The sequence below is a fragment of the Neltuma alba genome, unplaced genomic scaffold (assembly GCF_004799145.2).
Source record: "Neltuma alba isolate B1F8T4 unplaced genomic scaffold, ASM479914v2 tig00010372_pilon, whole genome shotgun sequence".
Classification (NCBI taxonomy): domain Eukaryota; kingdom Viridiplantae; phylum Streptophyta; class Magnoliopsida; order Fabales; family Fabaceae; genus Neltuma; species Neltuma alba.
The window spans coordinates 224,937-252,246 of record NW_021635277.1 but is presented as its reverse complement, the minus strand read 5'-3'; the positions used below and the strand labels follow the sequence as shown (position 1 = coordinate 252,246).

Here is a 27,310-nt window from a genome sequence, read left to right as displayed (position 1 = left end):
CCCCAACAGCTTAGCTCAAGTGAATCATACCACCATGCTTTAATTCCCATAACTTTATGTGGCATATCGAAAACTCAAACCCTAAGGACAAGGCAGTGCAACTTACTCCTCACACTTCATACAATATAAGAGAGAAAAATGCGTCTAGTTAATCATGAAGCAAAACTGTATAGTGGTTAATCCCTACAGCGTTCAGTCACTCAGAACACAAACTCTCACCTTCAGCAACATGACTCTTAAGTATAGTTTGTTCACTGGACATACAGACAAACAGTATTAGGGGGGAAAACAAAGGTTACTAGGGCAGAACATATATATATAAATATATATATATATATATATATATTCTAGGGTGACCACAGAACTTCCTTTCAGAATCACTGTATGGAGGTCAACGAAAAGGCAGCACTCTCAAATCACGCTAGATCATTAGCCCATCTTGCAGAACATAATGGAAATTTTGGGCCCACAAAAGGATTAAAGGACGAGGCAGCAATCTCAAATCTCAATAGATCATGAGTCCATCTTGCAGAACAGAATGGGAATTTGGGACCGTAAGTCAGGTTTGGAGTAAGACCACCTAATTGAATCGCGGCAAACAAGCTCAACAAACCACATGCATGAAGATAAAAAGTATGCCCAGCACATCTTTCCACCAGAGCCCATGCAGAAAACAAAGGTGTCATGATTACTGAATGAAGCTGCAGATGGCTTGCAGCAGCTGAAAGGTTTTAAATTTAGAAAATCATGCATATCCAATTAGCAACAAAGGACCACAAGGACGAATCCAAAACGACCACATTAAGCCAAGCATCCTGCCAAAATTTAATAACATTAATAAAGCACAAACGAAAAACTGCAATCTAACCAATTAGAAGGTAGGAGTATGATAGAAATATATCAATAATTTACCCACTGGATTAGTTTAATTCAAAGATCCAGATATAGCATATCCAAACGGGAACTCTAAGCAAACTCCCAGATACGGACTTCCACCTTGGCCCTCGAAAAATCCATCCACTACCAAATAACTTTCCAATATACTGAAACTGGAAATCCAGCAGAAAATATGCCATACGCAATTCCCCATGGAAACCACAACTCACAAGGTACCGAGCAGCATTTATCAATAGCATAGAGCACAACACCAATTTGGATAGCAAGTCAATCATGCATAAGATTTCAACGGACCCAATGGTCAGCATTTTTGGAACATAAATGGGTTTGATATATGTGCTGAGTATGGCACATCAAAACACTGTCATCATCGATCCCCAAACAAGAATCCCAGAACATGGCCATCATAAAAGGCAGTTGAGGCAGCAAAAGCAACACATCCAAATTTTGCAGCTGCAAAAGTAAAATTGAAATTTCTATTAGCACAATACACCTTACGGAAAGAGAAACCACCCAGAACAAGAAGAGTCCATTCACGTTGCATACCTCAATGAAGATTGTACACTATCCAGAACGGAAGCCTCCTGATCCTCGACGTTCATAAGGTCCAGCACGATCACGACGATCACTTCCAGAATCTCCGTGACTACCTGAGTCCCTGTTGCGCCCACCAGAATAACGATCTGCATTCCTATCAGGACCATAGTGACCACCACCACTACTCCTGCCACCATACCTACCTTCCCTGCCACCATACTTGCCCCCTCCTGCTCCTTCACTAGGGCACTCCCTGGCAAAATGACCAGGTTTACCACATTTAAAACATTCACCACCATTAGAGCTTCGACCACCTCCATAATCTCGGTTACGATCACGATCCCGATCACGACCCCTTTCACGGTAACGATCACCATCATCTCTAGCAGATCCTTGTTGAGGCTGAGCTTTATCAACAGTGATAGTTCGACCATCTAAATCCATGCCATTCATAGCCTCAATAGCCTCTTCCATTGCTTTCCTCTCATCAAACGTAACAAATCCAAAGCCACGAGAGCGCCCAGAGAATTTGTCCACAACCACCTACATCAAGGATATATTTAAAACTGTAACTGTGAGGAACGTATAACTAGAAAAGGGCTGAACCGCTGAATTACAACCACCCCCAAAGTTCAAAGAAATAGTTATTAAAACTGATATGATTGTTCAATAAAGCCAAACCAAATCCATATTCTTGTTATAGTCACTATTTCACTATTGCAGCAAAAATAAAATTTGAAGCAAGATCATGAAATGTGGTTGTAACAACAGAAATTAGGATAAAGGATAATAGTGACATAGTAATGTGATAGAATTCAATACCTTTGCCTCAAGAAGTTTGCCAAACTTTTCAAATGTATCCTTCAGCTTCCTATCAGATGTTGACCATGCAAGGCCACCAATAAAGCAGCGGTACTCATCCGCTTCCGACATTTCAATCTACAAATTTTCCAGGAAACAGGCATTGAAATAAAACTTTTGAATCAGTTATTTGATTCACATAAGTGAAAGAAACCCATTTCACATGAATGAATCCTATCATCTTCAAATAAGAAACGGGAAAATGAGAATCCACAAAAACAAGAGGGAACACAGCATTATAATTTATTATTACAAGATATATTTTTAAGTTTCACCATTTTTTACTGCAACACTTGCATCAGTAAGATATCTCAAAATAATCCCATTCATCTCGAAAGAAATGAGAGAAAATGCACATTATACAAATACAGTGCAAATTAATATGTAATTTCTCTTGTTGACAAAACTCACAAGAAATAATATGTTACAAGCTACAATAAAAAGCTAGCAGAAAATAGTACTCTCTCCCTTCCTTATTATAAGAGACGAATAACCGAATTACGTTGATAAAAAAAACAGTTAAAATTAGTTAAGAACAATCAACATGTAAAAGGTATAATTTTTTTTCCAAAAAGGCCCTCATTAATAAGGAGAGAGAGCATGAGAGAGAACAATGGTAAATTATTCAAAGAAAGAGAAGTGGGAAGGAGAGAGAGTGTGAGTTGCAGACAATAAATATGAGTAAAATAAGAAATCAACACAAGAAAACAGAAACAACTTTTAAGTGTCTCTTATATATAGGAACATGCTATAAGCATCAAATGTCTCTTATAATAAGAAACGGAGGGAGTAAAATTTAACTCAGTGAGGGGGAAAAGGAGAAAAAACTGTCTTGCTTATTGAATATGAATTAACTTTTTTTACCATTCTTCACACAAAGTTGAATCATGTCTGCAAACGTTAGTTCTCAAGAGACCTGAAACTTCAGGTACCGCAGATTATGATAGATAAGATGCAGGGGAGCTCCTGATATTTAAAGTTGACAGCTGCTATTTGTCAAGATAGGAGACTAAACAACTAGACAGTTCGTATAAGTATACTTGAGGTCAGTTGTCATACAATCATAACAAGTTTCTTGAACCAAAGATATAAAATTATAAATAGCTTAGATGGAGGAAGATCTAACAGATTTCATTTGTCGCTATGATAAGTTAAAAGGCTACAGAGTTTATATTTATGCTTCAAGTAAGTTATTAGCTTCTGGGATCAAATAGTTTGAGGCAGACAATATGGCTAAAAGTTAAGACCAAAATGAAACATTGCAGTCGCAGGATTTTTAATGGGAGGATGTATTAGGTGTAAGACTTAATCAAGCAAAGCATAGAAGCGAGGAATAAGGAAAGAATAGATAGAAACCCGCAATTTGAAATGATCTGACCAAAAAGAACTGGCATACAAGAATTAGACATTATGAAGATCTCCAAGTTAGAACTTGACACAGATGAGCGACCCTTGGACTCCTAGTTTCAAGTAGCATGTAATTGTTTCTCAGATTTATGCGAAGATTTCATTTTATGGTAAAAAAACAGACTATCAGTTATTAATGTCAATGGAGATGAAATTGAACAGATGAAACAGAAGGAAGTAGGAAACTATGGAATCTAAGAGATGTAATGCAACAATTAAGCAGAGTCTGTATGCTAAATGAGATTTGTTGGCATATCACCGAGTAAAACGTTTTAGAAGACCCTCTGAGGGATGAACTATTCTTCATACAAGAACCATAGATGACACCGGTGCATAAATGAATTTGATAAGCATGTTGCATGAGAAGACAATGTCTGAGAGATGGCACAGCAAGACTGTCGTAACATGGCAATAATTGATTTTTTTTTTTTCCCCTTTTGGGAACCGAGCATAAACATCACTAACACAAGTGCTTATCCAAACTGCAATACATAATTAATTTATAAACACGAACAAATTCCCTACATTAGAATAGATAGCGTTGGCTTTCAATTTTATTTATCACACAAGGCATAATAGTTATTAGTTGATTAGTCGATTTCTATCAAGTACAATTCTTTAAAACGAAAACAGAATACACGCTTATCTCACTGCTCCACGCATGCCTGCTACCCTAGCAACTTCTCAACAGCACTAACCATTAAGCAGCATAAAGCTCAGTTAAAACAACTTACTACCAAAAGTATCAGATTGAATGACAAAACAGAGGAGAAAGAAAACCAGCACCTTCAACTCCACATTCGGACTTTTAGGGCCTACTCAGCCTAAATCAATAACCCACGAATTTCAAGCACAATTCAAATAAAACCCAGCAAAGTCTTTACCTTGTAGTTGATGTTTTGATGCAAATGTCCACCAGACAATAAAATCCAACTCAGAAATGCAAAAATAACAATATAACAATCTCGCGGAAAAGGGAAGAAAATCGAAATCGTGTAAAGGATCTACAGAACTATACCAGTGGTGCAGAGATCCGCTCAAGGGAGCCTCTTCTCTTATCGGCGGGGAATGGCGGAAAACCTAGAGGAGACGCTGAAGTATCAAGTGCAATTTACTTTTAAGAGGAAGAAATTCCACAGCGTGTTTGCCGAATCAGGCCCGACGCCTTTGGATTCTATCTTTATCGTACTGGTCGCACGCCCCAATTCCACACGTGCTCACTTGACGCGCGTTTGATTTGCCGCCAGCATCCAACCAGACGACATCGTTTAATTAGTTTTAGGAAGATCTGGGGCCCAGATTGTAGTTTCCAAATTCAATAGTATATTATATAAAAATAAAATGGGTAAGCATCACTCGTCCATGTCTATGGCATGTTTGGTGTGATCAAATGAAAATAAGAATGGGACTTGCATAGTACCATAGCTCATTTTAATATATTTGATATGAGGCACTAAATAATACTCCTCCGGTCCTTAATATAGGACCCAATTCTTGAGTTGGTTTTGCTCCTAAATATAAGACTCATTTCTCATATTTATCAATTTTCTCTAAAGTACCCTTATGGATACTCCCTCAACCATAATTAAGTAGAAAAGGGAGAGGGGGTATTAAGAAAGATGATTATGGTGTTTTAGGAAAAATGTGTCACTTATATCATAATTAACTAACTTATCTAACTTCCTTAATATAATCAAATTAGTTAAATGGGTCCTATATTAAGGACCGAAAGAGTACTTAGGATTGTAAAAAAAAAAAATTACGAGAGACTTAGGATTCTAAAATGACCACCAGATGGGATTGCACAATAATGCCATCCCGCATGGTATTAGAAAATCATTTATAGGATTGAATACTATTTTTACCAAATTATTCTTATAATATTTCACAAGCTTCTATTTTTATTTATTACTGTATGATGGTATATAAGTCTTTGTATGATTTATGCATAATTATAAAATAAAATTATTAAGGTAATTTTAAAGTTTTATTCTCACACCCACTCTCATTTTCGCTCCCAGTCTCACACTCAATCCCTTAAAATTCAGGGCCCGCACACCAAAAAATGCGTAAAACTATCAAAAGAACAGATAGCATCATATTACCATATTTGGCAACCTTCGATGATACGATGTTTGCTGTAAAATAGATTTACTTAGGGGCAATTATGACCTTACACAGTTTATTCCTGTATACCAAGGATAGGAGAACTCACGTGGTATTTCAGTATATTGTTCCATTTCCCTTGCATTCCATACCTTTGAAACTTAAGCTTCATTTGGATTAGCGATACATTCAATCTGACTTTTAAAACAGTAAAATTGAATAAAAGTTAGATTGGGTAATGAAATTTTTGTTTGGATTGAATTTTATAAAAATTAGTTTTTAAAGTAAAAAAAAATTATATAGATGATGATTGAATAAATAATACTCCTCCGGTCCTAAATATATGACCTATTTTTTAGTGTAAAATGAGTCCTATATTTAGGACCGGAGGAGTATTGTTTGTAGAATGAATAAAATGGATATGACTTTTATTAAAAATTGCAAAATGATTAAAAATATAAATTTAAAAAATATAATAATTTTAAATTATTATAATATGAAGAAGTTATATTTAATGAATAAAATATGTTTAAATCAGAAGTCGTAAAAATTTGTTAACCAAATAATATTACATGGGTGTTTGGCTAATCTCAAAAGTGCTTCTCAGAAGCACTTTATCCTAAATCGAAGCAAACTCCTCCACATATTTATTTCGTATACTGTAAAAGCATTTCTGAAATTATGGTTTTGTTCTTATCCAAACACCTCCTACATAATTAATTGAATGATATACTCTGCATAATTTACGTAAATAAAAAATAATATTAAAATTTAAAAATATTATAAAAAATGTTAAAAAGTATTTTCACTTAAAAGAATATTACAAATAAATAACTAAAAATTGATTGGAAAGCATAAGAAATATATATAGAGAAGCATAAAAATAACATAAACATGAGGGTAAAAGTGTTTTTTAATTCTAAAAAATTACTTCTACATAAGTTATAAGTAAGTTTTGAATGCTTTTACAACTGTGCTTAAAAAAATAGTTTTTGACCCACAAGTTAGATTAGCTAAAAGCTGTGACAAACAGCTTTAAAATTTACAAACTGACTTATTACACATATAAACTACTTTTTCTTCCCTCATATGCCTTACCAATCAGGCACATGTTTGTTCGTGTTGTGTTTTTTCACAGTTTACTAAGATGACTCTTTAGTTCCTCCCGGTTCTAAGTAGAGCTAGTAATATGAGTTAAACTAATAAGTCCAACCCGCTAACCCCTAAAAAATAACAAGGTTAAGGCTGGCTAAAAGTTAACTTGTTAGTAAACAAAGTTTTTCAACCCACACCACCTAACCCGTAACCTATGGTTGGCAAGCTAACCTGCTTTTTTTTGTATTTTTAAAATTTTATTAATCATTATATATTATTATATTTTATATTCTATCCAAAAATTTTAAAAAAATATCTATATCATTTATTTATTTGGTATTTTTAATCAATTATTTGAAGGAAGGATAAAAACTTCATTATATTTTTGCATAAAGAAGAAAATTTAAAAAAAATAAAAAGAAAATAATAGTTTGCAGGTTAGCTGTCAACCCACCACGACAGGTTAGGGTTGACCAAAAGCCAACTTGTCATTACACGGAGCCTTTTTAATCTGCACCATCTAGTCCTAACTTAGGGTTTGGCCCATATTGTCACCTCTCGTTCTGAGCCCTATGCAATTTCTTAAAAAGTTATAGAAACTAAAGCTTAAAAATATATTTTTGCTCTGTTATGCTTCCCATCGCATGATAAGACAAATAACAAAAGGATTGAAGTGAAGAAGGGCCAACAAAATGAAAGAAAATTGGGCCTACATAGTAATGGACATTGGACCAGTGTTGTGGGTGCTTCTTGGACATGAGTTTGGATCAGCGTGACCTTTAGCCCAATTCTAGAAGGCCCAAACTACTTAATGACCCCTACTGAACGAGTTTTTGCCTTGGCTAGTGACACAATAAGCCGACTAATTCTCCTTCTTTTTATTTTCTTGCTTGAAACATTTATAGGTGATAATGCGGGTTGGCCTGCCGATTACAGGCCAACCTGCCAAAAGTTGAGAGACCGGTAGGCCAGGCTTAAATGGAGTACTATTCGTGGGCTAGTAAAATGGCAGCTCGAGCTCCTCATAGTGGGCCAAGCCACCCATTTTATTTATTTAAAATTTTTTTTTTTCATTGCACATGTTCTTCCTTTTAATTTTAAAACTTACTGGCTACAATTTTCACGTTCATCCCTGTCGATAAAAGAACATCTCGGCCTTATCCAGAAGTTCATCCGAGGAATTGATGTTGGAGGCAACATCTTTGTCTTGATGCAATGATACGCTACTTCTCCTTCCACGACATGCAAGAGAGGATTAAGGTCAAATTGGAGCTCAAGCAAGTTATGATGCCCGTTGTTCTTGAAGAACTCGTGGTAGATTCAAGCATCGACATCGGAACTGCCGCCATGCTTGGTGGGAAGCAGCCGAATTTAACGATGAGATGAATTATGAAGATGAGGCTGGATAGGCAGAGAGAGAATTGGTCGATGAAGGAGAGAGCGAATGGGTTTGAATGGTTCACCAGGAGAATCAGATTGGAAGGGGAGTGACGAAGAAGGATCAAGAAAGAGGAGGGAATGCGGAGCGTTTTGGACTCGGGTGAGCGACTGACGGTGGTGAAGCCTTGCTCCTCTTCAGATTTACCCCGGTCCCCCGGGGGGGACTTCAGCTCGGTTTTGGTGGTCATGAGCTAAAAAACGTTCATTTCAAAACGATCTTAATTTTTATCAATCCAAACCGTCGTATCATCAACTATGCTATACCGGTTGAATAACAACAAAAAAATCCCCTTAGAACATCAATCATTAGTAATTCATATAAATTAATAAAATTAGTTAAATTAATTACTCATAGTAAAATACTTTAAAATGACCTATTTTTCAATTACTCCATCAGGTTCAAAATATAAGCTAAATCTTGTTGGAAGGATGTGATTTTTTTTATAAGATAACATTTACTTTTATCTAAATATTTAATTTTTTTTTTAATTTTACCCACATATATTTTCTTTCCTCTTTGATTTACTTATTATATCTTTTACTTATTCTCTTTATTAATCAGTGCATATTTGAGGAAATAAATATTTATTTTTTTGAACCAATTTAAACTAATTTTTTGATAAACATAAATAGATCAAGGTTATCGTATTAATATCAGAAAAATTACTTTTAATACTTCTTCAATGTATACAATCACTAAAAATCTTATAAGGACATTATAAATTATGTTTAGAATCAAAATAAACATCTCACTTAGCAATTGGCAAAAAAAAATCTCAATTAACACTTACATTTAATATGTGAGTGAGTAATACTAATGATGATAGGGTTATCTAGATCTGCAATATTATGCAATGACTCAACGCGACTTTCACCACAGGAAGAAAAAAACCTCAAGTCGGCAAGCCACTTGACCATATAGCCTTTTTTTTTGAATGGCTGAATAAAATCATTGAATTTCTTGTGGCTTTATTTTTGGCACCAAGTCACTTGTTTCTCTTTTTTTGGTTCTTGGTCAGAAAATCACGAGTTTCTCTTGATAATTAATTTCTTAGTTAAATCCCAACATTACCATCACATGAACTTTGCTTTAGCAACATGCAAATTTAACAAGTGACCAAAAGTTCATCCTAGTCACCCATTTGCAACTCTCATTTAATTTTAGCCATTCACTTCTCCATCCCTTAGAAACATCTAGAAGACAATACTCTTTCCAATCCTAAACATGAAAGTTAATCCAAAAGTTATTTTAATATTACATATAAGACTCTGATCTAATTTATTTTTTAAATTTATATCCCTGCGTGTATGTAATAAAAGATTTTTAATTTCCACAGGAGTAGTGATCAATTAAAATGACTAAAAAGGTATCTCAAAAACTCAACACATTTTTTTTTCAAATAACTAACTTAACTACTTTTTTTAATATTATTAAATTAGTTATCTAACTCCCATATATAGAACCAAAGTGAGTATATGGTTATTTTTTGTCTATTTTCATGGCATTAGGTAATCATAGGATTTTCAAATTTAATGAGATTAATATATAGTCAAGAACCTTCAGCGAAAAAAATACTAGTGTATAATTAAGAATCAAAATATGTAGACTTGCGATCAAACTCACAAACAAGAACTAGTTTTCAATTGATTTCATTAATACTATAAATTATATCTTTACTTTGCATAGTTATCATTTTTTTATCTCTATGTCTATTTATACCATCTCTCTTTCTCTCCCACATACATATATACTCTCACAAAACTATTTTATTTTTAGTATCTCATCTTATTCCCATCAATGGAGAACATAGAAACAACGATAATCAAAAAATGGATATAGACTATCTTATATATAGTTCTTAACCTATTTTGGATACTAATCCATAAAATGCAAAATGCTAAAATTCATTTGTCACTTGCCAAAAACAAAAAAGCCCGTGAACTCTTAGAAATTGAGTGTCATATTATCCCAAAGGTTCCATCAAGCCTATCTGTCATTAACATGTTAACTTTAAAAAGAAAGCGTTGTTGTACATCACTTGTAAAAAAAAAAAAAACTGAAATTTCAAATAAATAAGAAACAGAATATAAAAAATATAGCTTTAGAAGAAAGCAAGTGTAATTAACATTCAAAATCGAGTTGGATATAAGCAAAAGTTAAGAAGGATAGTTAATCCCCGGTCCACCCCTTTATAAAAGAATTTTTTCAGTATTTTGTTGGCCCCTTATTGAAAAACAACAACCTCTTGTCTAGAACATTATTAAAAAGCAACCGATCGTTCGATCAGCGTATTTTTGAAAAGAAATTTATATTATTTTAAGGGTAGTCTCTCCTATCAAAATATATGATGCCTTTTAAAAAAAATTACTGATCCGTAATACACACACACACACATATAAGTTACTTAAAGAGTTATTAATCATCATTTTTTAATTTTTATTCTTGATACATGTTAAATAACAAGAAAGAAAGAGAAGGGAGATGAAACACATTTGAATAGGGGCAAAAATTAGAAAATTTTTCAATTTAGCACAAATATAATGAGTTAATCATTCTCACTTAATTTTGATGAGGTGATTGAAAGTGATTTATACTCTCTTAGTTTTAATTATAAGTTATTTCAACATATTTTACACAAATTTTAAAAAAATCTTAAACTTCATTAACTTTGTCTTAAAATTTAGTAACTTTTCAATTTTATTTCTATTTAATATACTTCTTTGGTCCTATTTATAGGGTAGAGAGAGAAGGTTTTCTTTGGTAATATTTATAAGTCATTTTATTAAATTTGCAGTATGAATGTACTATTTTGTCTTTCATTTATTATAGGGTATGTAGTTATCTCTTTTGAAATATGTATATATTAAATATAAGTAAAGTTGAAAATTTGTTATATTTTAATGGAGAGTTAATGCATTTTAAGATTTCATTTTTTGCATGTGTAAAATATACTGGAAGTATTTTATAAATAAGACCAAATCGAGGAGTACATTATATCCTATGAGAATAAAGTTTATATAACAATAAATCAAGGGTAAAATTATACTCCTTCCATTCCTTTTTATAAACAACAACTATCATCTCCTTCTTGTCCCTAAATATATATAACATTTACAATTGTCTTAAATTTTTGTAGCAAATTTTATATTTTGCCCCTATTAATTACTTATTTTAATATTTAACATATTTATTGTCTCATTTCTCAAATATCATCTTTTTTCATCACACATTTTCTCTCTTTCATAATTCTCTTCGTTATAATAATTTGCTTATTCTCTTCCCCTTACACATTGATTGTTCTTAACTACTTTTAAGTAGGGCTGGGGGAGTATTTTAAACTAAAAGAAATATTTATATGTTCAAAATAAAATCCATATATAACTTTTTTTTTTGCCCAACCATACAACTTAAACTATATCTTTTATTTTTAAGAATAGTTATTCATGATTATAAAGGAAAAAATCGTTGTGAGATATCATGAAAAAAAAACATAAATATTAAAACTTGTTATTAACTCGTTACATATTTTTTATAATTAATTTTGACTTGTCTTGAGGAGGGTAATTAATAAGAAGAAAAAGACCAATTGGGGGGACATGCAAATCTAGAGGCAAGGGGAAGTAGTGAAGTACAGCTGGTAGAAGAAAAAGACAAAGTGCTACAAGTGGGGGGAGTTGAAGTGCGTGTACGCAGCTAACTTCTCTTCAGCCGCTTAGTAGTACTAAAGTGGAGAGAATCGAAGGAATAAAAATTCTGAAACCAACCAAATGTTTTGACTTTGGACCCCAAAATAAATAATGCCGCAAATTAGGACATGTTTCACCCTCACACACTAATTACTACTCCTCGCATCAATTTAATCAAAAGAGTAAATAAATTAATAATACTCCTCCGTTCCTAAATGTAAAACCCTTATACTAATATGTATAAAGGTCTTACATTTAGAACCAGAGGAGTATAAATTAACACATCAATGTAAATGTAATATTTCCCTAACACTTCAAATACGCTCCATAAGCTTTTACTCCTATTTTTATGCGTAGAAGCATATTGATTTAACATATATAAAATAAATTACATTATATACATTTCCTCTGTATTTCTTTAGTCTTATTTATAAAATAAAAGGATAAGTTTTTTTTATCTTGTATATAAATTACGTCATTAAATTGTTCATTTGAATATATTATTTTATCTTTTATTTATTATTGTGTAGATTTTTTATTTTTAAGATAAATTGAATATTAAATAGAAGTAAAATCGTATAATTATTAAATTTTAAGATAGAGTTAACATGTGTTAACAGTTTTTTTTTATTTCAATAATTTATAAATAAGATTAGAAGAGAGTAATACCATGTAATAAAAAAAGTTCACAGCTTTATTGATGTCCCACATAATTTTATGTAATTTTTAGCTTAATCTTTGTGAAGATATTTAATATGTATATATAAGTTACAAAATAAGAACTTGAATACAAAATAAAAACGAGAGGTATATAGAAGTGATTTTTCATGGCAAATTATTTGTCCTTACAATAAATAGATATTAAATGATTGAGTACAGGGATAATTAATCCCCACCGGAATTTCTTTTTCTTTTTTCCTGTTCCCCAATTCATTCCATTTTTCACGAAAAGGTGGCAGCATTAGAGTCGTCAAGATGTCATTTAGAACTTGCATTGCCGTTTGTATATATAACAGCCGGTTTCTAGCGTTCGGTGCTTCTCACTCATCACTCATCGTCTTCCTCTATCCTCATCATCATCAACCTCACCCTGTGTGCTTCATTCTGCCAACCCAGAAAGCAGCCATTATTGATCCATCCTCCTCCTCCTCCATTAATGGCGATGGCCTTTTCTCTTGAGCCACTACTCATTCTTCTTGGGCTTTGCGCCTCAGTGACGACGATGTTGAGCAGTGAAGCGCAGCCGCTTCGAGTGGGGTTCTACTCAGATACATGCCCGGACGCAGAATCCATCGTGAGCACCGTCATAAACGGCGCCGTTTCTTCCGACCCCAACATGGCCGCCATCTTGCTCAGACTTCATTTCCATGACTGCTTCGTCGAGGTCAGCTCCAATACTATTAATTTCAATTAACCCTTTTTTAAAAAAATAATTTATTATTTTTGATCATATTTATATAAAAGAACGATTTTTATAAATAACTTAACAAAAACTCAGAAAATGAATATACTATAATTCAGGATCTGGCTCTTATGTTATCTAAAATGTGTAAGGGGTGTGATGGGTCGATACTCATAGAGAATGACGAGAAATCGGAGAAGAACGCGTTCGGGCATCAAGGAGTGAGAGGATTTGATGTGATAGAGAGAGCCAAGGCGCAGTTGGAAGCCACGTGCCCTGGTGTCGTTTCGTGCGCTGACATTGTCGCTTTGGCTGCCAGAGACGCCGTCTTCTTGGTACTCCCTTTCTTTTTCTTTGGTTTTAATTTCTTCTCACTTCCTCTACTTCCGTAAACTGCTTGTCGTATCACAACCTTTCATGGGACTTCGTTCAACGACGTATCATTGAATTCTGAGAAACGAAGAAGCAATTAATATATGGGTATATGTGCTGGTCAAATACAAGTTACGAGTAATATCTTGCGCCAAATATTCAAGATATAACAAGTTACGTTAATTCTTCATTCATAGGATCTTCAAGATAATATAAGAAGTCGGTTAAACTTTCCAACAAATTAAGGAACATTAGTTATAGAAATTAGCAAGTTATCTATTTTATCCTTATTAAAAATGTGATTAGAAAATTCTATCATCTCTCTTCTGTATTCAAAACTCTCTTTTCTAATTATAATGAGGTATAAAAGTTAAAAAAAATCATTAATTATTCTGTTAACTTTTTATATTTTAGACCAAAATTTTCTTTTGTAATAAAAGAGAGTATAATATATATATATATATATATATATAGAGAGAGAGAGAGAGAGAGAGAGAGCATGGACGAGAAATGAATGGATGACGGGTTCAGTTAACAATAGACGAATAGTATGTCGTATTACGATACATATTTATATTATGTGTAGAGGATAATATTAAGATTCATAGTATTTAATATGACTTATGATAAGGGATAATATATATGTATGCAGGCGAATGGGCCATCATACAGAGTAGCAACGGGAAGAAGAGATGGGTTGGTGTCCAACGTATCGCTGGCAGATGATATGCCGGATGTCTCGGACTCTATCTTCCAACTCAAAGCCAAATTCCGAAACAAGGGACTCTCTGACAAAGACCTTGTCCTTCTTAGTGGTATATTTATCTCTTCCTCTCTCTACTCCTTCGTTCATTCCTAAACATAATATTTTCCCGTACTTATTATAAAACTCATTTAACTAATTTGATTAGATTAAGAAAGTTAGGTAAGTTAGTTAATTATAAGAAAAGTGACACATTTTTTCTAAAACACTATAATCATCTTTCTTAATACCTCTTCTCCCTCTTCTACTTGATTATGGTTGAAGGAGTATTCATAGAAGTAATTTAGAAAAAATTGATAAATATGAGAAATGGGTCTTATATTTAGGATCAAAACCAACTCAACAATTGGGTTCTATATTAAGGACCGGAGGAGTACATCATTTATTATAACAATTGGTAAAAAAAAAATTTCTATCTAAAAATTTTTTAGTAAAAAAGAATGATATGTTTTTATAGACGAAAAGTATGGATCCTAACATTTGGCACCTATAAAATATAGGGAATATCGCATAAAAAATTAAAAAATTATTAAATCTCAAAGTAGAATTGTTTTATATATTTTAACGGGTTTTCACTACATTTTGACTTGAAAAAAATATTAATTTTAAAGAAATTCTTGATTTGAAATATAATAATTTTCAGGCTGCTTTCGTGGGATTTTTCCTAAAGTATATAAGTATTTGAATTTATGTTTTTCAGAATCATAAAATTTTTAAACAGGCACTTCTTATCCTGATTTTTTCTAATTAAAATATATTTTAAAAATATTATTATTTAATATCTTTGTTCTCTAATTCTTAATAAATGATATGTTTAAAATATTCTTATTTAATTAGAAACACATTGAACAATAACAAAAAAAAAATTCAAATACAGACAAGCTACTTGATCCGCTTAATTTTGGTAATTATGTAGTATTAATTTTGATAACTAAGGGCAGATGGAGAGAGTATTATATATATATATATATATATATATATATTGAATGTTAGTTGGAGACATCCATAACAATTTACCAATAGAGTTTTTTTTTTAATCTTGAATTGTGTGTTATTTCATGATCTGTGGTTTTTTTTTCTAAATGTAAATATTTGACATAAATGTCCATTAAATTATAGATTTACTATTAGAACAAAAAAAGTGCAAACTAACTAATGAAAATGGGTTCAATTGATTAAAAAAATATTATATTTATGTTTCACAAAGATATTAATTCAAACCGTTCTACTTTTTGGAATGAATAAAATGTAATGAACAGTTTAAATGCCACAAAATTCATTTAATTTCAAGATCATTCACACGTTTTTAGTATCTCAATCATTTAAAATGATTTTAAGATTAAAATTTTCTTACTTCAAATAATGTGAACTTAATTCACATTCATATTATAATTCACATTCCATTTCTGGCTGGCAAATTTGAGAAGGTAAAGTTATATGAATTAAGCTATAATCAGAAAAATTACAACACATAGGCTAAGCCAAGCCACATATATGCCAGTCTTAGTCACACTGTTCTATATATAATAACTGAAACAATTAATTACTTACATTCATAGAAACCAAGGGAATTTTTAGACATTGAATCTCATGTAAGACTTCATCTTAATTGGGGAAATATCATTAATGTGATTATGATAGGTTACTTGTCAACAACTTTATCTATTTATGGAGATTTCTTAAATGAAATTCATTTTAGTTAGAATAAGTAAATTACTTAAATTAATCATAGCTAAATATATCCATCAAAATGAGTTTGTTGCGTAGTATCTGTCTGTATTCATGAATTAACAGATCATATATATGGCACCATAATTTTTTTAGAGATCTAGTTAAAAAAACGATGTCAGGATTAATGTTTTTTAAAAAAATGAAAATTTTTATTTAGTCCTAGTATAAAAAAGATGTATCTAAGTCCATTATTTTGTCATGTATGTAAGTTAATTTGATATTGCAAATTACATATTCACATTCTTGTCTACAATATGCGTATTTAAAGAGTATAGACGATGAAAAAAATAGTAGCATAATCAAGGTTAATATAAATATTGATAGAATTTTAACAGGAATCAAATTTAAAAATTAAAAATAATGAGGAACTGATTTTCATTATTTTTAAAACTATCTTGATTTATTGATAAAAATTGAACATTAATTAAACAAGCTCTAGAATTGTTCAGCAACCTAGATTAACATGTCAATTCATAAATTGTTCAATTGTTTAACTTAACTGCATTATTTTCATCACTTCTAATTAACAACTCACTAAATCAACTCCTCCTTTTCAGCTGCACATACAATAGGCACCACAGCCTGCTTCTTCATGACCAGAAGACTCTACAACTTCATGCCGGGAGGCGGATCGGATCCATCGATCAGCCCGGAATTCTTGCCGGTGCTGCAATCGAGGTGTCCGAAGAACGGTGACGTCAACATCCGGCTAGCGATGGATGAAGGGAGCGAAAGGGAATTCGACAAGCACATATTGCAGAACATAAGGCAAGGATTTGCAGTGTTGGAGTCCGATGCAAGGCTGGCTGATGATGATAACACAAGAAGTGTGATTGACTCATACTTTGATCCAATGTTTGGAGCATCTTTTGAGTCTGAGTTTGTTGATTCTATTGTGAAGATGGGTCACATTGGGGTCAAGACTGGTTCACTTGGAGAGATTAGGCGTAAATGTTCTTCATTTAATTAATTAATTAATTCAACTTCATTCAGATCTGTAATTTTCTCTCTAGTTTTCTAGGTTGAAGAGGATTTAAGTTGATGATTATGGCCTTATTTTTAATTATTATTATATGTATATACAGTTCAAATTAATCTTGTACCTTTGAGGGGTGTTTTATTTACTAGAGATAGGTAATATTATTGGAGTTATCATAAATTATTGTAACATTTCTTGAGAGACCTAAGTATGTCTATTTTGCTTGTTGATAGAAATAATCATGTTGATACTTTTGCTTCTGTTTCATATCTCTCACAGAGAAGTAGGCGTAAGGAAAACAAAACTCAAAAGTTGTATTTTAAGAAAAGGAAAAAATAAAAATAAATATTTAGTGCTTTAATTTTATATGACATTTCATTTTGATTCCTTAAGGATAGGAGGAGTATAAAGTGTACTTCTAATCTATTCATCTTAATGTCGTTAACAAAAAAATATGACATTGGAATTTTAAAGGCTCATAAAATATATTCTCAAATGCTTAATAACATTTGTTAAAAAAATTATTTGAAACAATAATGCTGTCAAGATTAAGATTACAAGACTGAAAAGATACCTCATTAAATTAAGGTATTAAGCTAAAGCCTTATATAAAGTTAAAGTTGCGCTTGGAAAATTATTGGTATTTTTCCCTAGACATAACATGAAGAGATTTAGGGCAATTGCAATAAGATCTCATGAAATAAATATATTCTCAAAAAAGTATCATGACAACTGAACTGTAATGACATGTTTCAAAAAAATCTTAAAAAAAAATTTTAATTGCTCACTTATTATTAAGATTTTTTTTTAGAATTAAATTTTTTTTTTTGTAAATATATTCCTTTCATAGGATCTTATTACAACTCTCCCGTAAGTTGAATTAGCAATAACTCCTTTGAATTTCTTTCAGCATACAGATTTGAGAGAATTGAATTTGTGGAGATTATTTTTTAAGAAAACGAATTGAAACTTTAAAAAATATTTTAAATTTAATTGAACCATTAGAAAATATACAGAACAATGGGAGATATCATTTGAGCAATATTGACCGTGAATTAGAAAACGAAAGAATCTTTTTGAAGCATTTGAAAAGGTCAGAGAAAGACAAAAATGTCTATGAGATGCCACTAAATATAGAAGAGGAAGCCAAGAAAATCTCTCAAAATTACCAAAATTTAATGCTGAAAAGCAGGGTCATATGGTTGGCTAATCTGAAATTGATGAGAAAGTAATAATAATATGCTTTGACCCAATAAAGAAAAACAGAGGAAAGGAGGGGAAACAGAAAAAGGAAAGAGCTGTGAAGATTGAAACACTCCAATTCTCTTTCCTTCTTCTTTCTTTCCTCTGATTAATTAAGGTTTGAAATTAGCAGAAATTGCAGAAAACTTGGGCTGTTCTTCTGAGTTTTTGTCTTTGCATGCAACAAGGATACGTAAAATAAGGAGCGATTTTCATGGCACCTTGATCCCTTCACGAGTCCCACTGCCCCTTTGATCTCCTTTATATTGATTCAGGTATCTGCTCTGCATTTTGGATTTGAACCAGACTAAGTTTCATGCATTTGGATGAAATTTAAGACGAGTCATATTGTTCATGGCTTCTTGCAATTAGTTCATCACTTCCTACAAAAGGATACAATAACTTGTAGACGTTATAGATATATTGATATTGATATTAATTTTTTAACGTACGATTGTCTTAGGGAAAGAAAGTGACTTTCTTTTTTCTTTTTAACAATAGTCATTGTTCAATAAGTTTCATTTATTTTTTTGAGAAGTTTACTGAAAAAATTCTTATTGCAAAATTTATTTTTCAAAAGTGACTGAAATTTTTTTAAGAACTCAGGCACAACCTCTTTTCAACGGATGCAATTCTTATTCAATTATACATAATCTATTTTTTTAACTATGTGCAAAATAAAAGCAGCATTTTTATATAATTGAAGACATGCTACACAGTTAAAAAATTGTTAGGCAACTTCAGGCAATAAATTTGGTAACTAGGAATTTATCAAAAAATTTTCCTTTCATTTTTATAATTTTTCGGCTACAAGTATGAGTGTCATTTTCAAATTTTTTTAATGCTTAAAATCAGTTTTTTTTCCTTTTTTGGTCTAAAGAATGAGACACCTTTCTTTTCAACTTCTTGTGATTTCTGTCATGGACTGGCAATAATTTTCAGTAGCCTCATTTTTTTTTTTAAATCATCTATTCTCAAAGTAAAACACACAATGTGACATGAGATTGTTCACAGGTGACCAGAAATCCAGAAGCCACTGATAGCGCCCCAGGCAGATCGCGTTGACCTTTGACACATGACGAGCAAGATCTGGAGAGGGGCATTAGGGGCAGTAAAGGATCAAACAAGCATCGGTTTAGCCAAGGTCGGAAGCACCACCGCCCTCGCCGACCTCGACATCGCCATTGTTAAGGCCACCAAGCACAACGAGACTCCCGGCGACGAGAAACACGTCAGAGAGATCCTTAGCTTGACATGTTACTCTCGCTCCCATGTCAGCGCCTGCGTCTCCGCCATCTCCCGCCGTCTCAGCCGCACTCGAAGCTGGACCGTCGCCTTGAAGTCCCTGGTCCTCATCGAACGGCTCCTCCAAGAGGGTGATCCCGCTTATGAGCAGGAGATCTTCTTCGCCACACGGCGGGGCACTCGGCTTCTCAACATGTCGGATTTTCGGGACAGCTCGACGGCTAACTCGTGGGACTTCTCGGCGTTCGTGAGGATGTATGCGTTGTACTTGGACGAGAGGTTGGAGTATAAGATGCAGAATAAGAGAGGAAGAAGAAGCTCGTTCGGGTACGAGGAAGAAGACGAGGATGTAAGGGACCATAGGGATAGATACATGCTTACATATAGGGACAGAGACAGAGACGGAGATGGAGACGGAGACAGAGAGAGAGACAGAGACAAAGACAGAGAGAAGAACAGATCAGAAAGCTTGGGTAGGTCTACGCCATTGCATGACTTGAGGACAGAGGCATTGTTCCCTAAGATGCAACATTTACAGATATTGCTTGAGAGGTTCTTGGCTTGTCGTCCCTCAGGTTCGTTTATACTTCATATTGCAACTTTGCATGAACATGTTAACAACACTCGCTTGGTCTTAAGTTTAGAAACTAAATAATTAATAATTAATTTGTGGCTATTTAAAAAATTGGTTACGTTAATTATTTATTAAAAAATATTTATTAACTTTTCTTAAATGCCCCCTTTTAATTATTTGTATTGGAAAGTATTCTATTGATGAAAAGCGCCATTACTATGCATATGCAATAGAGCCTAGGAAAGAAAATTATAAATTTGGAGGACAAAGTAGATTAATATTTTACATTTAGCATCAAAACAAACTTTTGTATTACCTATTATGTTTAAAACCGGAGGGATACTATTTTTCTGCATCGAATTTCAATGATATTTATGTAGGACATTTTGAATTAGTGTATAATTGTTATGCTGTATCTAATATAAGAATGAACTAAGCATCTTAGACTTTTGATCTGCATATTGCATCTTTAAAAATGTAAACTAAATCAGATTCTCATTCTTCTTCTTCCTGTAACAGGAGAAGCAAAGAACCATCGAATTGTGATGGTGGCTCTCTACCCTATATTGAAGGAGAGTTTCCAAATATATTTTGAAATGACAGACATTCTGGGGATCTTGGTTGACCGTTTTGAGGATATGGAGGTTCAAGATTGCATCAAGGTTTATGACATTTTCTGTCGTGTTGGAAAGCAGTACGATGAACTAGACCTCTTCTACACATGGAACAAGAGTATGGGGATTGCACGTTCTTCTGAGTTCCCAGACATCGAAAGGATCACCTCCAAGAAACTCGAGGTCATGGATGATGTCATTAGAGAGAGAACCGCCATGGAACACTCAAAAGGAAATGCAAAACCCCAGGAAGAGAATATTGCAGAACCAGAAAAACCAGAGCCACAAGAGGATATGGATGCAATCAAGGCACTACCACCACCAGAGACAAAAGAGGAACCAGCAGAAGAGCCCAAAATTGAGGAACCAAAAGTTGCACAAGCAGAAGGTGACTTGTTGCACTTAGGAGATGATGATATGGTAACAAGAGAACAACATGAGGATAAACTAGCCTTGGCTCTGTTCGATGGCGCAGGACCGACGACTTCCGAGTCATCTAGTGCCACACTAGCTCTTCCATGGCATGCTTTTGGAGATGGTTCAGATTGGGAAACGACATTGGTGGAATCAGCTAGCAAATTGTCAAACCAGAAGCCAACATTAGGAGGTGGATTTGATGCGTTATTGTTGGATGGGATGTATAACCAAGCAGCTACAAATTCAGCCATTCAAGGGTATAGCTATGGTGCCGGAAGTGCAAGCAGTGTGGCTCAAGGTTCGACCGGAAGGTCCCCGATGCTTGCCCTGCCAGCACCACCGGCTTCTTCAGGATGGGTTAATAATGCAGACCCATTTGCAGCTTCAATGGCAGTGGCACCTCCGGCTTACGTTCAAATGTCGGAGATCGAGAAAAAGCAGAGATTGATGGCGGGGGAACAATTATTGTGGCAGCAATATGCAAGAAATGGCATGCAGGGCCATGCTGGGATGGCAAGGATGCAACCTAGCAATTACATGGGAGGGTATCCAACAAACTTTGGGAGCTATTATCACTAATTAGGATAAATTTTCCAATAGTTTGGACCTAATTACTACAGTCTTTCCTGTATCTCCTTATGGTGATGTAAACATTCCGGCAGGACTCAGGACCAAACGCGACGAATGCCATTGTAATTAAGTAGTGCCATTAAATTATCACTCCAAAAATTTTTTAAAGCGGTGCTCATTTCCCCTTTTTTTTCCCTTGCCAATCTTCCAGTCTTCATTTTGAACAAAATGACTCGAATCAAACAAAACAACTAACTGAAAACGCATCGGAACTCTCCCAGAGTAAATGGAGCATCTTGAACACTTCCTTTCAGAAAATTATGAAGAGAAAGTGAGAGACCACATGCCATTACAAGTAATGTAGTGACAAAATTAGCAGCCGCAGCCGAAACTACAGTTCACGAGCGTGCCTTTAACTAAAGAGCAAACAACTTTCAGCTCCAATTATCATTACACTTGTTTAGGCTTAGAATAACATAGGCGTATCACATTGGATTTTAGTTTTTGCCATTCTGGTACGAGATAGACCCATTGAGAGCATTTCATTAGAGAACAAAATAAGCCAAAAAAAAAAACTTTAATTCGAAACATTAAATTTTCAGAGGCTTAACAGTATCAAAATTGACTGCAGCATTTGAACAGGTTCAGTTAATTGCTCCACAAAATTAAGTGAAAACACTACATAACATATAGATAAGAAATGTCAACGAAGACAATATCCCATACTAAAACAAATAAAAATGCCAAACATAATAGCAAAAGCCAGCAGATCCCATTTCTCCGCCTAAAACAGAGAGGTTCCCTTCCCCTTCTTATCACCGCCTATCTCAAAATGCTTACATCTCTGCAAGATATAACAATGAATTAGCCATCACTGATGAATTCCGACAATAGAACGAAAATATAATCATCCAATGATCTACTAACCTTGATTGGGTGTTGGGACACATGTTTGCACGCCTGACACTGCAACCTCAAGACGATTTTCTTGGTGGTTTTTGCCTAATTAATGAAAAGCAATGAGAATCATAGTAAATTAGGATTAGGAATATGTCTCAAATAACAAATCGACCACCCACTGTGGAGTGCAAATTATATGCCCAAAAAAGCACATTTAGCATGCCTCAACGATTAGCTACAGAAACACGGAACATTGAAACAGCAAATTTGGTTTACCTTCTTGTGGAAGACAGGCTTTGTCTGACCACCATATCCAGACTGTTTGCGGTCATAACGGCGCTTACCCTGAGCTGCAAGGCTATCTTTCCCTTTCTTATATTGCGTCACCTTATGTAAGGTGTGCTTCCTGCATTCTTTATTCTTGCAGTAAGTCTTTTTGGTCTTTGGAACGTTAACCTGCAGGAAAAACATCACACTGCATGTTCTTATATATGCATTAACCAGTTAATTTATCAAAAGAAATAGTAGAGATCCCGTTTCTTAACTACTGAACCATACCAAATGTTTTCTTTTCACAAGTAATACCTCATGGTGAGGTTACTGAAATAACACAGGATAAACAACTAAAATATTTCACATAATACATAATGGCACTAATTTACAATTAATTCCAACAAAACTGAATGGGATCTACCCTAATCAAGCATTGCAAAGAATTTGAGTTTCGGGCATTGAAGTCCCAAAAAAAAAGCTAGCAAAACAAATTCAGACAGGGACCAGTCTAGTAACAGAGAGGAGAGGACAATAGTTCACCACCGAATAAATGCCAAGGCCAACGAAATAAAAGGATGCATGAATGAGCTCTTCATCGAACAAAATAAAGTAGTTCGGAATTAGATGACTGACAACTGAGATTTCAGGACTTACTACAGAAACAGGAAAAGGCCTCAATGAAGAAAGATAATGCCCACCCCTCTCAGCAAAGATTCAGGCTCTCTAATTGAACTTTAAAAGAATTGAAAAGATGAAAAAGCCAGAGCTATAGCGACTTCTTGGCATTTGAAAGACCGAAGGTGTTGAAAATAACCAATTATGAAATTTTACCTCGTAGCTTGAATTTATAGATCCATGATTATTTGGCATTGAATTTGAACCTCTAAACTTTGCAAACAAACCAATAACTTTTTTCCTGTGAATTGATACCCTATACACTGGCACACTTCAACCACCCCCCCCCCCGGTTTTGAGCTCCACATTCTTCCGACAAAACCCAATGTAAAATCAGCATAGCACGCGCCTTTATTTTTCTTCGAAAAGAGAAAAAGAAAATGCATTTTTAAACAACGAAAACAAAACAAGGTAAATCCAAAATGCCTTAGCTTTCAATGCACCTCCATCATCAACTCCGACGGAACAACACACGATATTCAATCACAATGACCCAGATACTACGAAAAGAAAAACTGAGAAAAGAAACCTAATTCGCGTTTAATAAGTAAAAATGAAACAGAGCGAAGTCGATAAAATACAAAGAGAGAGTCGACGGAGATAGAGAAGGTTACCATTTCGACCGTGGGAAGGGGAGAGCTAAGCGGCCAGGAATTGCAGAAACTTCAGAATCAAAAGAAAGCGGAGGCGCCGGCCTCTTATGTATTAGGGTTAACTTATGCGTTTCTTTCTTTCTGGTCAAAAAGAAGTTTGGGCTCAACGTTGGGCCTGGGAGTAAAACACGCCGGCCCATTATTTCTATATGCTCAAACTATTATATGATTTTTTGTTCACCAGCAAAACTCATACTCCTCGAATCCTTAATATAAGACCTAATTATTAAGTTAATTTTAATCCTAAATATAAGACCTATTATATTTATTAATTTTTTAAAATTATCCTATGAATACTCTTTCAACCATAATCAAGTAAAAGAGGGATGTAGGACATTAAGGAAGATGATTATGGTATTTAGAAAAAACATGTCATATCTCTTATAATTAACTAACTTACCTTACTTTCTTAATCTAATCAAATTATTTAAATAGCTCTTATATTAAAGACCAGAGGAGTATATGATTTAATTTTATGCCCAGAAAAAAACTATTATGATTTATTTAGCCACACAACACAATTTAGAATATTTCTCAAAATTTATTTAGTCACCCAAAATAAGTCATCATATTAATGGTTCGTAAATAATGCAATCCCTTTAATTGTTTTGATATTTTATTTTAATGATTTAAGATCAAACTAATAATAACTCATACTATTTTTTTCCGTAACACACAAGAAGAAATATGTATTTTATAAATGTAATAATAGTTTCCTTTTGCTTATTTTTTATTGGCATGAGTGTTGCTTTTTATGATAATTTTTTAAATTTTTGAATGAATTGTATTTTAGCTTATATATTTACCAGGTGGTCCTGTTAATTATCTTATTGCTACTGCAATTCCTCTACTAACACTTCTTTCTTCCATTGACAATTCCCCGTTACCCTTACTCTTCCCAACAAATTTAAACTTAATTTATCCTCTACAACAAGGGGAATCCATCCCTAATGTTTTAACTTAGGATTTGTGAAAACTTGTTTTATTTATGAAAAACAATAACCCTCACAAACCCAATCCATTATTTAAACCCATTTTAATTAGTGGAAATCTCTTACATTTCAAAATCCACCACTAACCCATCGCTTTCCTTCTCTAAACCCCTGAAAACCCAAAATTTAAAGGTGAAAATTAAGTTAGGGAAGCTTACCTGGGTTTAGAAGCTTCGAAGTGCCACCCGAACTCCAAAATAGTGAAACTCTAGTAGAGAGCAAAGAAAATCACTGCCCTCCTCTCATCTCGTTTTGGTTTTAGATCTATCTGAATGCAATTTAAAAAAAAAAAAAAACTAAAGGCAAATATTTTTTTGCTAGAAGCAATCATGTTAAAGATATTATCAGGTACTAAACATGGGAACATCTTTTAATAAGGATTCAAACACTGGTTTGCCATGTTATAGAAAACTAGTCTTTTCTGCTAGATCTGATTCCTGTTTGCCATCATTTTTTTTCTTGGTAGACATGGGTACTTTCCTATTGGAATTAATCATATTTAAGACACTGTCGGATACCAAATGCAGGCACCTTTTTCAGGGAGATTTGAATATTAGTTTATCACGTTATGGAGGACTAGCCCCTTCTACTAAATTTAGCACCATTAGTCCCATTTGCCTTTTTTTTTTTTTCTGGTTGCCCAGAGTATCCTCCCACTCAAATGGTAAGAGATTAATCTCTCAGGGTATTGTCAAGTGCTGTAGCAAGGACCCTTCCTAATAGTATTTTTTCCATACACACTATCCCAAAGATCGAACTCATAACATGAGATTTAAGGTGCTCAAATCTCTTTCACTTGGACTAACATTGGTTTTTGGTCATTGATTGCACCCAATAATTCTTCGATCAAAAAGCCCCTCCACAATGGGCTTTTCATTCATGTCTTAATTATGGGCTTATTAAGCTCAATAACCACCTTTAGCCCATTTTTTGTAAATGTTCTGAAGCCTCAAATGAGCCTCGTAAATCATTGCATTAAACAGTGATAGACTAATTTTGGGCTATGAAAGAAAAACACGGTTCAGATTAGAAAAGGAAAAATAAAAGTGAAAAAAAAAATAGTAGTTCATTAGTTATGACAAGTTTGACAAGTTCTTAATTTTGAAGTGTTAGAGAGGGGATAATTGAGTCATTTACTAAGTGAGATAGGCCTATATAAAAGGTCTAGTGTAATGTGTTTAGAGTGTGAGATAATGTAATCTTCATCATGAAAGGGGGAGGTTAACTTGGGTCTCCCATCTTAAGAATCCTCATAGGTTATGGGGTTTGTTTATCACCCTTGTATAAGGGATGATTAGTGTTAACCCAAGTGGGTTACAATGATTGTATGAGCATGTGCTCTATCATGAATAATACATCTAAGTTCCATCTTTCTTCTTCTTATTTCTCTCAAATCTCCAAAGTTAACATGAAGCCAGATAAAACACTTTTTTAGTTGAAATGGTTGGTTCAATCCCATTTTTTGACAAGTCAATTATGTATATAATTTTTCCGTCTTTCTATGCATTACTGCAGCATATAAAAGTTATTATTGCATTTCTAGAATGTTACTAATTTCTCAGCAAAGACAAATGACACATGTGATGCATCATCGTCCACCAGCCTTCATGCTGTGCTTAAAAGGAAAAACTTTAAATTGACTTTCTCAGAAATGTCTGGTGTGTGTGTGTGTGTAATATGTTTGAAGCAACCTGTTATTATATATGCACATACAAAGTCACACTACTTAATGCTTTTGAACTTTATGTGCCTTTAGCTTTACTTTGTTTAATACTATATATCATCTGTTTTTTTGTGGTCCTCTGTTACGTTGGTGTTCTCTTCAATTCTTTTTGTAAAGAGCACAAAGGTAGTCTGTGAGTTGTGTGCGTTTAGGCC

At 33.6% G+C, this 27,310-nt stretch overlaps 4 protein-coding genes across 4 annotated transcripts; 2 read left to right on the top strand and 2 right to left on the bottom strand.

Moving 5' to 3' along the window:
• Positions 1 to 1,089: 1,089 nt before the first annotated feature.
• On the bottom strand, positions 1,090 to 4,812 carry LOC114756134 (glycine-rich RNA-binding protein RZ1A-like). Its single transcript, XM_028945051.1, has 4 exons — positions 4,721 to 4,812; positions 2,257 to 2,373; positions 1,444 to 1,977; positions 1,090 to 1,350 (listed from the first exon to the last, which is right to left on the bottom strand). Exons 2-3 carry the CDS (start codon positions 2,365 to 2,367, stop codon positions 1,462 to 1,464), a joined length of 627 nt encoding a protein of 208 aa, XP_028800884.1. The 5' UTR covers positions 2,368 to 2,373; positions 4,721 to 4,812; the 3' UTR covers positions 1,090 to 1,350; positions 1,444 to 1,461.
• An 8,380-nt stretch (positions 4,813 to 13,192) lies between these two features.
• On the top strand, positions 13,193 to 17,268 carry LOC114756111 (peroxidase 43-like). Its single transcript, XM_028945028.1, has 4 exons — positions 13,193 to 13,414; positions 13,585 to 13,767; positions 14,457 to 14,619; positions 16,856 to 17,268. Exons 1-4 carry the CDS (start codon positions 13,193 to 13,195, stop codon positions 17,266 to 17,268), a joined length of 981 nt encoding a protein of 326 aa, XP_028800861.1.
• Positions 17,269 to 19,594: 2,326 nt separating this feature from the next.
• LOC114756110 (putative clathrin assembly protein At4g02650) lies at positions 19,595 to 21,948 on the top strand. Its single transcript, XM_028945027.1, has 3 exons — positions 19,595 to 20,091; positions 20,164 to 20,339; positions 20,858 to 21,948. Exons 1-3 carry the CDS (start codon positions 19,595 to 19,597, stop codon positions 21,946 to 21,948), a joined length of 1,764 nt encoding a protein of 587 aa, XP_028800860.1.
• Positions 21,949 to 22,497: 549 nt separating this feature from the next.
• On the bottom strand, positions 22,498 to 24,476 carry LOC114756106 (60S ribosomal protein L44). Its single transcript, XM_028945023.1, has 4 exons — positions 24,402 to 24,476; positions 23,116 to 23,295; positions 22,867 to 22,941; positions 22,498 to 22,783 (listed from the first exon to the last, which is right to left on the bottom strand). The coding sequence occupies exons 1-4, from the start codon at positions 24,402 to 24,404 to the stop codon at positions 22,724 to 22,726; spliced, it is 318 nt and encodes a 105-aa protein (XP_028800856.1). The 5' UTR covers positions 24,405 to 24,476; the 3' UTR covers positions 22,498 to 22,723.
• Positions 24,477 to 27,310: the final 2,834 nt, after the last annotated feature.

Bases quoted from the DNA above. Each gene is read 5' to 3' on its own strand.
- LOC114756111 (XM_028945028.1), top strand. From the start codon at position 13,193: ATGGCCTTTTCTCTTGAGCCACTACTCATTCTTCTTGGGCTTTGCGCC. The intron at 13,415-13,584 runs GTCAGCTCCAAT...AAAATGTGTAAG, and splicing joins TCCATGACTGCTTCGTCGAG to GGGTGTGATGGGTCGATACT. The intron at 14,620-16,855 runs GTATATTTATCT...CCTCCTTTTCAG, and splicing joins AGACCTTGTCCTTCTTAGTG to CTGCACATACAATAGGCACC.
- LOC114756106 (XM_028945023.1), bottom strand. The intron at 22,942-23,115 runs GTAAACCAAATT...TTCATTAATTAG, and splicing joins AGCCTGTCTTCCACAAGAAG to GCAAAAACCACCAAGAAAAT. The intron at 22,784-22,866 runs GTTAGTAGATCA...TATATCTTGCAG, and splicing joins TGTCCCAACACCCAATCAAG to AGATGTAAGCATTTTGAGAT.
- LOC114756134 (XM_028945051.1), bottom strand. From the start codon at position 2,367: ATGTCGGAAGCGGATGAGTACCGCTGCTTTATTGGTGGCCTTGCATGG. The intron at 1,978-2,256 runs GTATTGAATTCT...TCCTTGATGTAG, and splicing joins GCAAACTTCTTGAGGCAAAG to GTGGTTGTGGACAAATTCTC.
- LOC114756110 (XM_028945027.1), top strand. From the start codon at position 19,595: ATGACGAGCAAGATCTGGAGAGGGGCATTAGGGGCAGTAAAGGATCAA. The intron at 20,092-20,163 runs GTACGAGGAAGA...GGACAGAGACAG, and splicing joins GGAAGAAGAAGCTCGTTCGG to AGACGGAGATGGAGACGGAG. The intron at 20,340-20,857 runs GTTCGTTTATAC...TTCCTGTAACAG, and splicing joins CTTGGCTTGTCGTCCCTCAG to GAGAAGCAAAGAACCATCGA.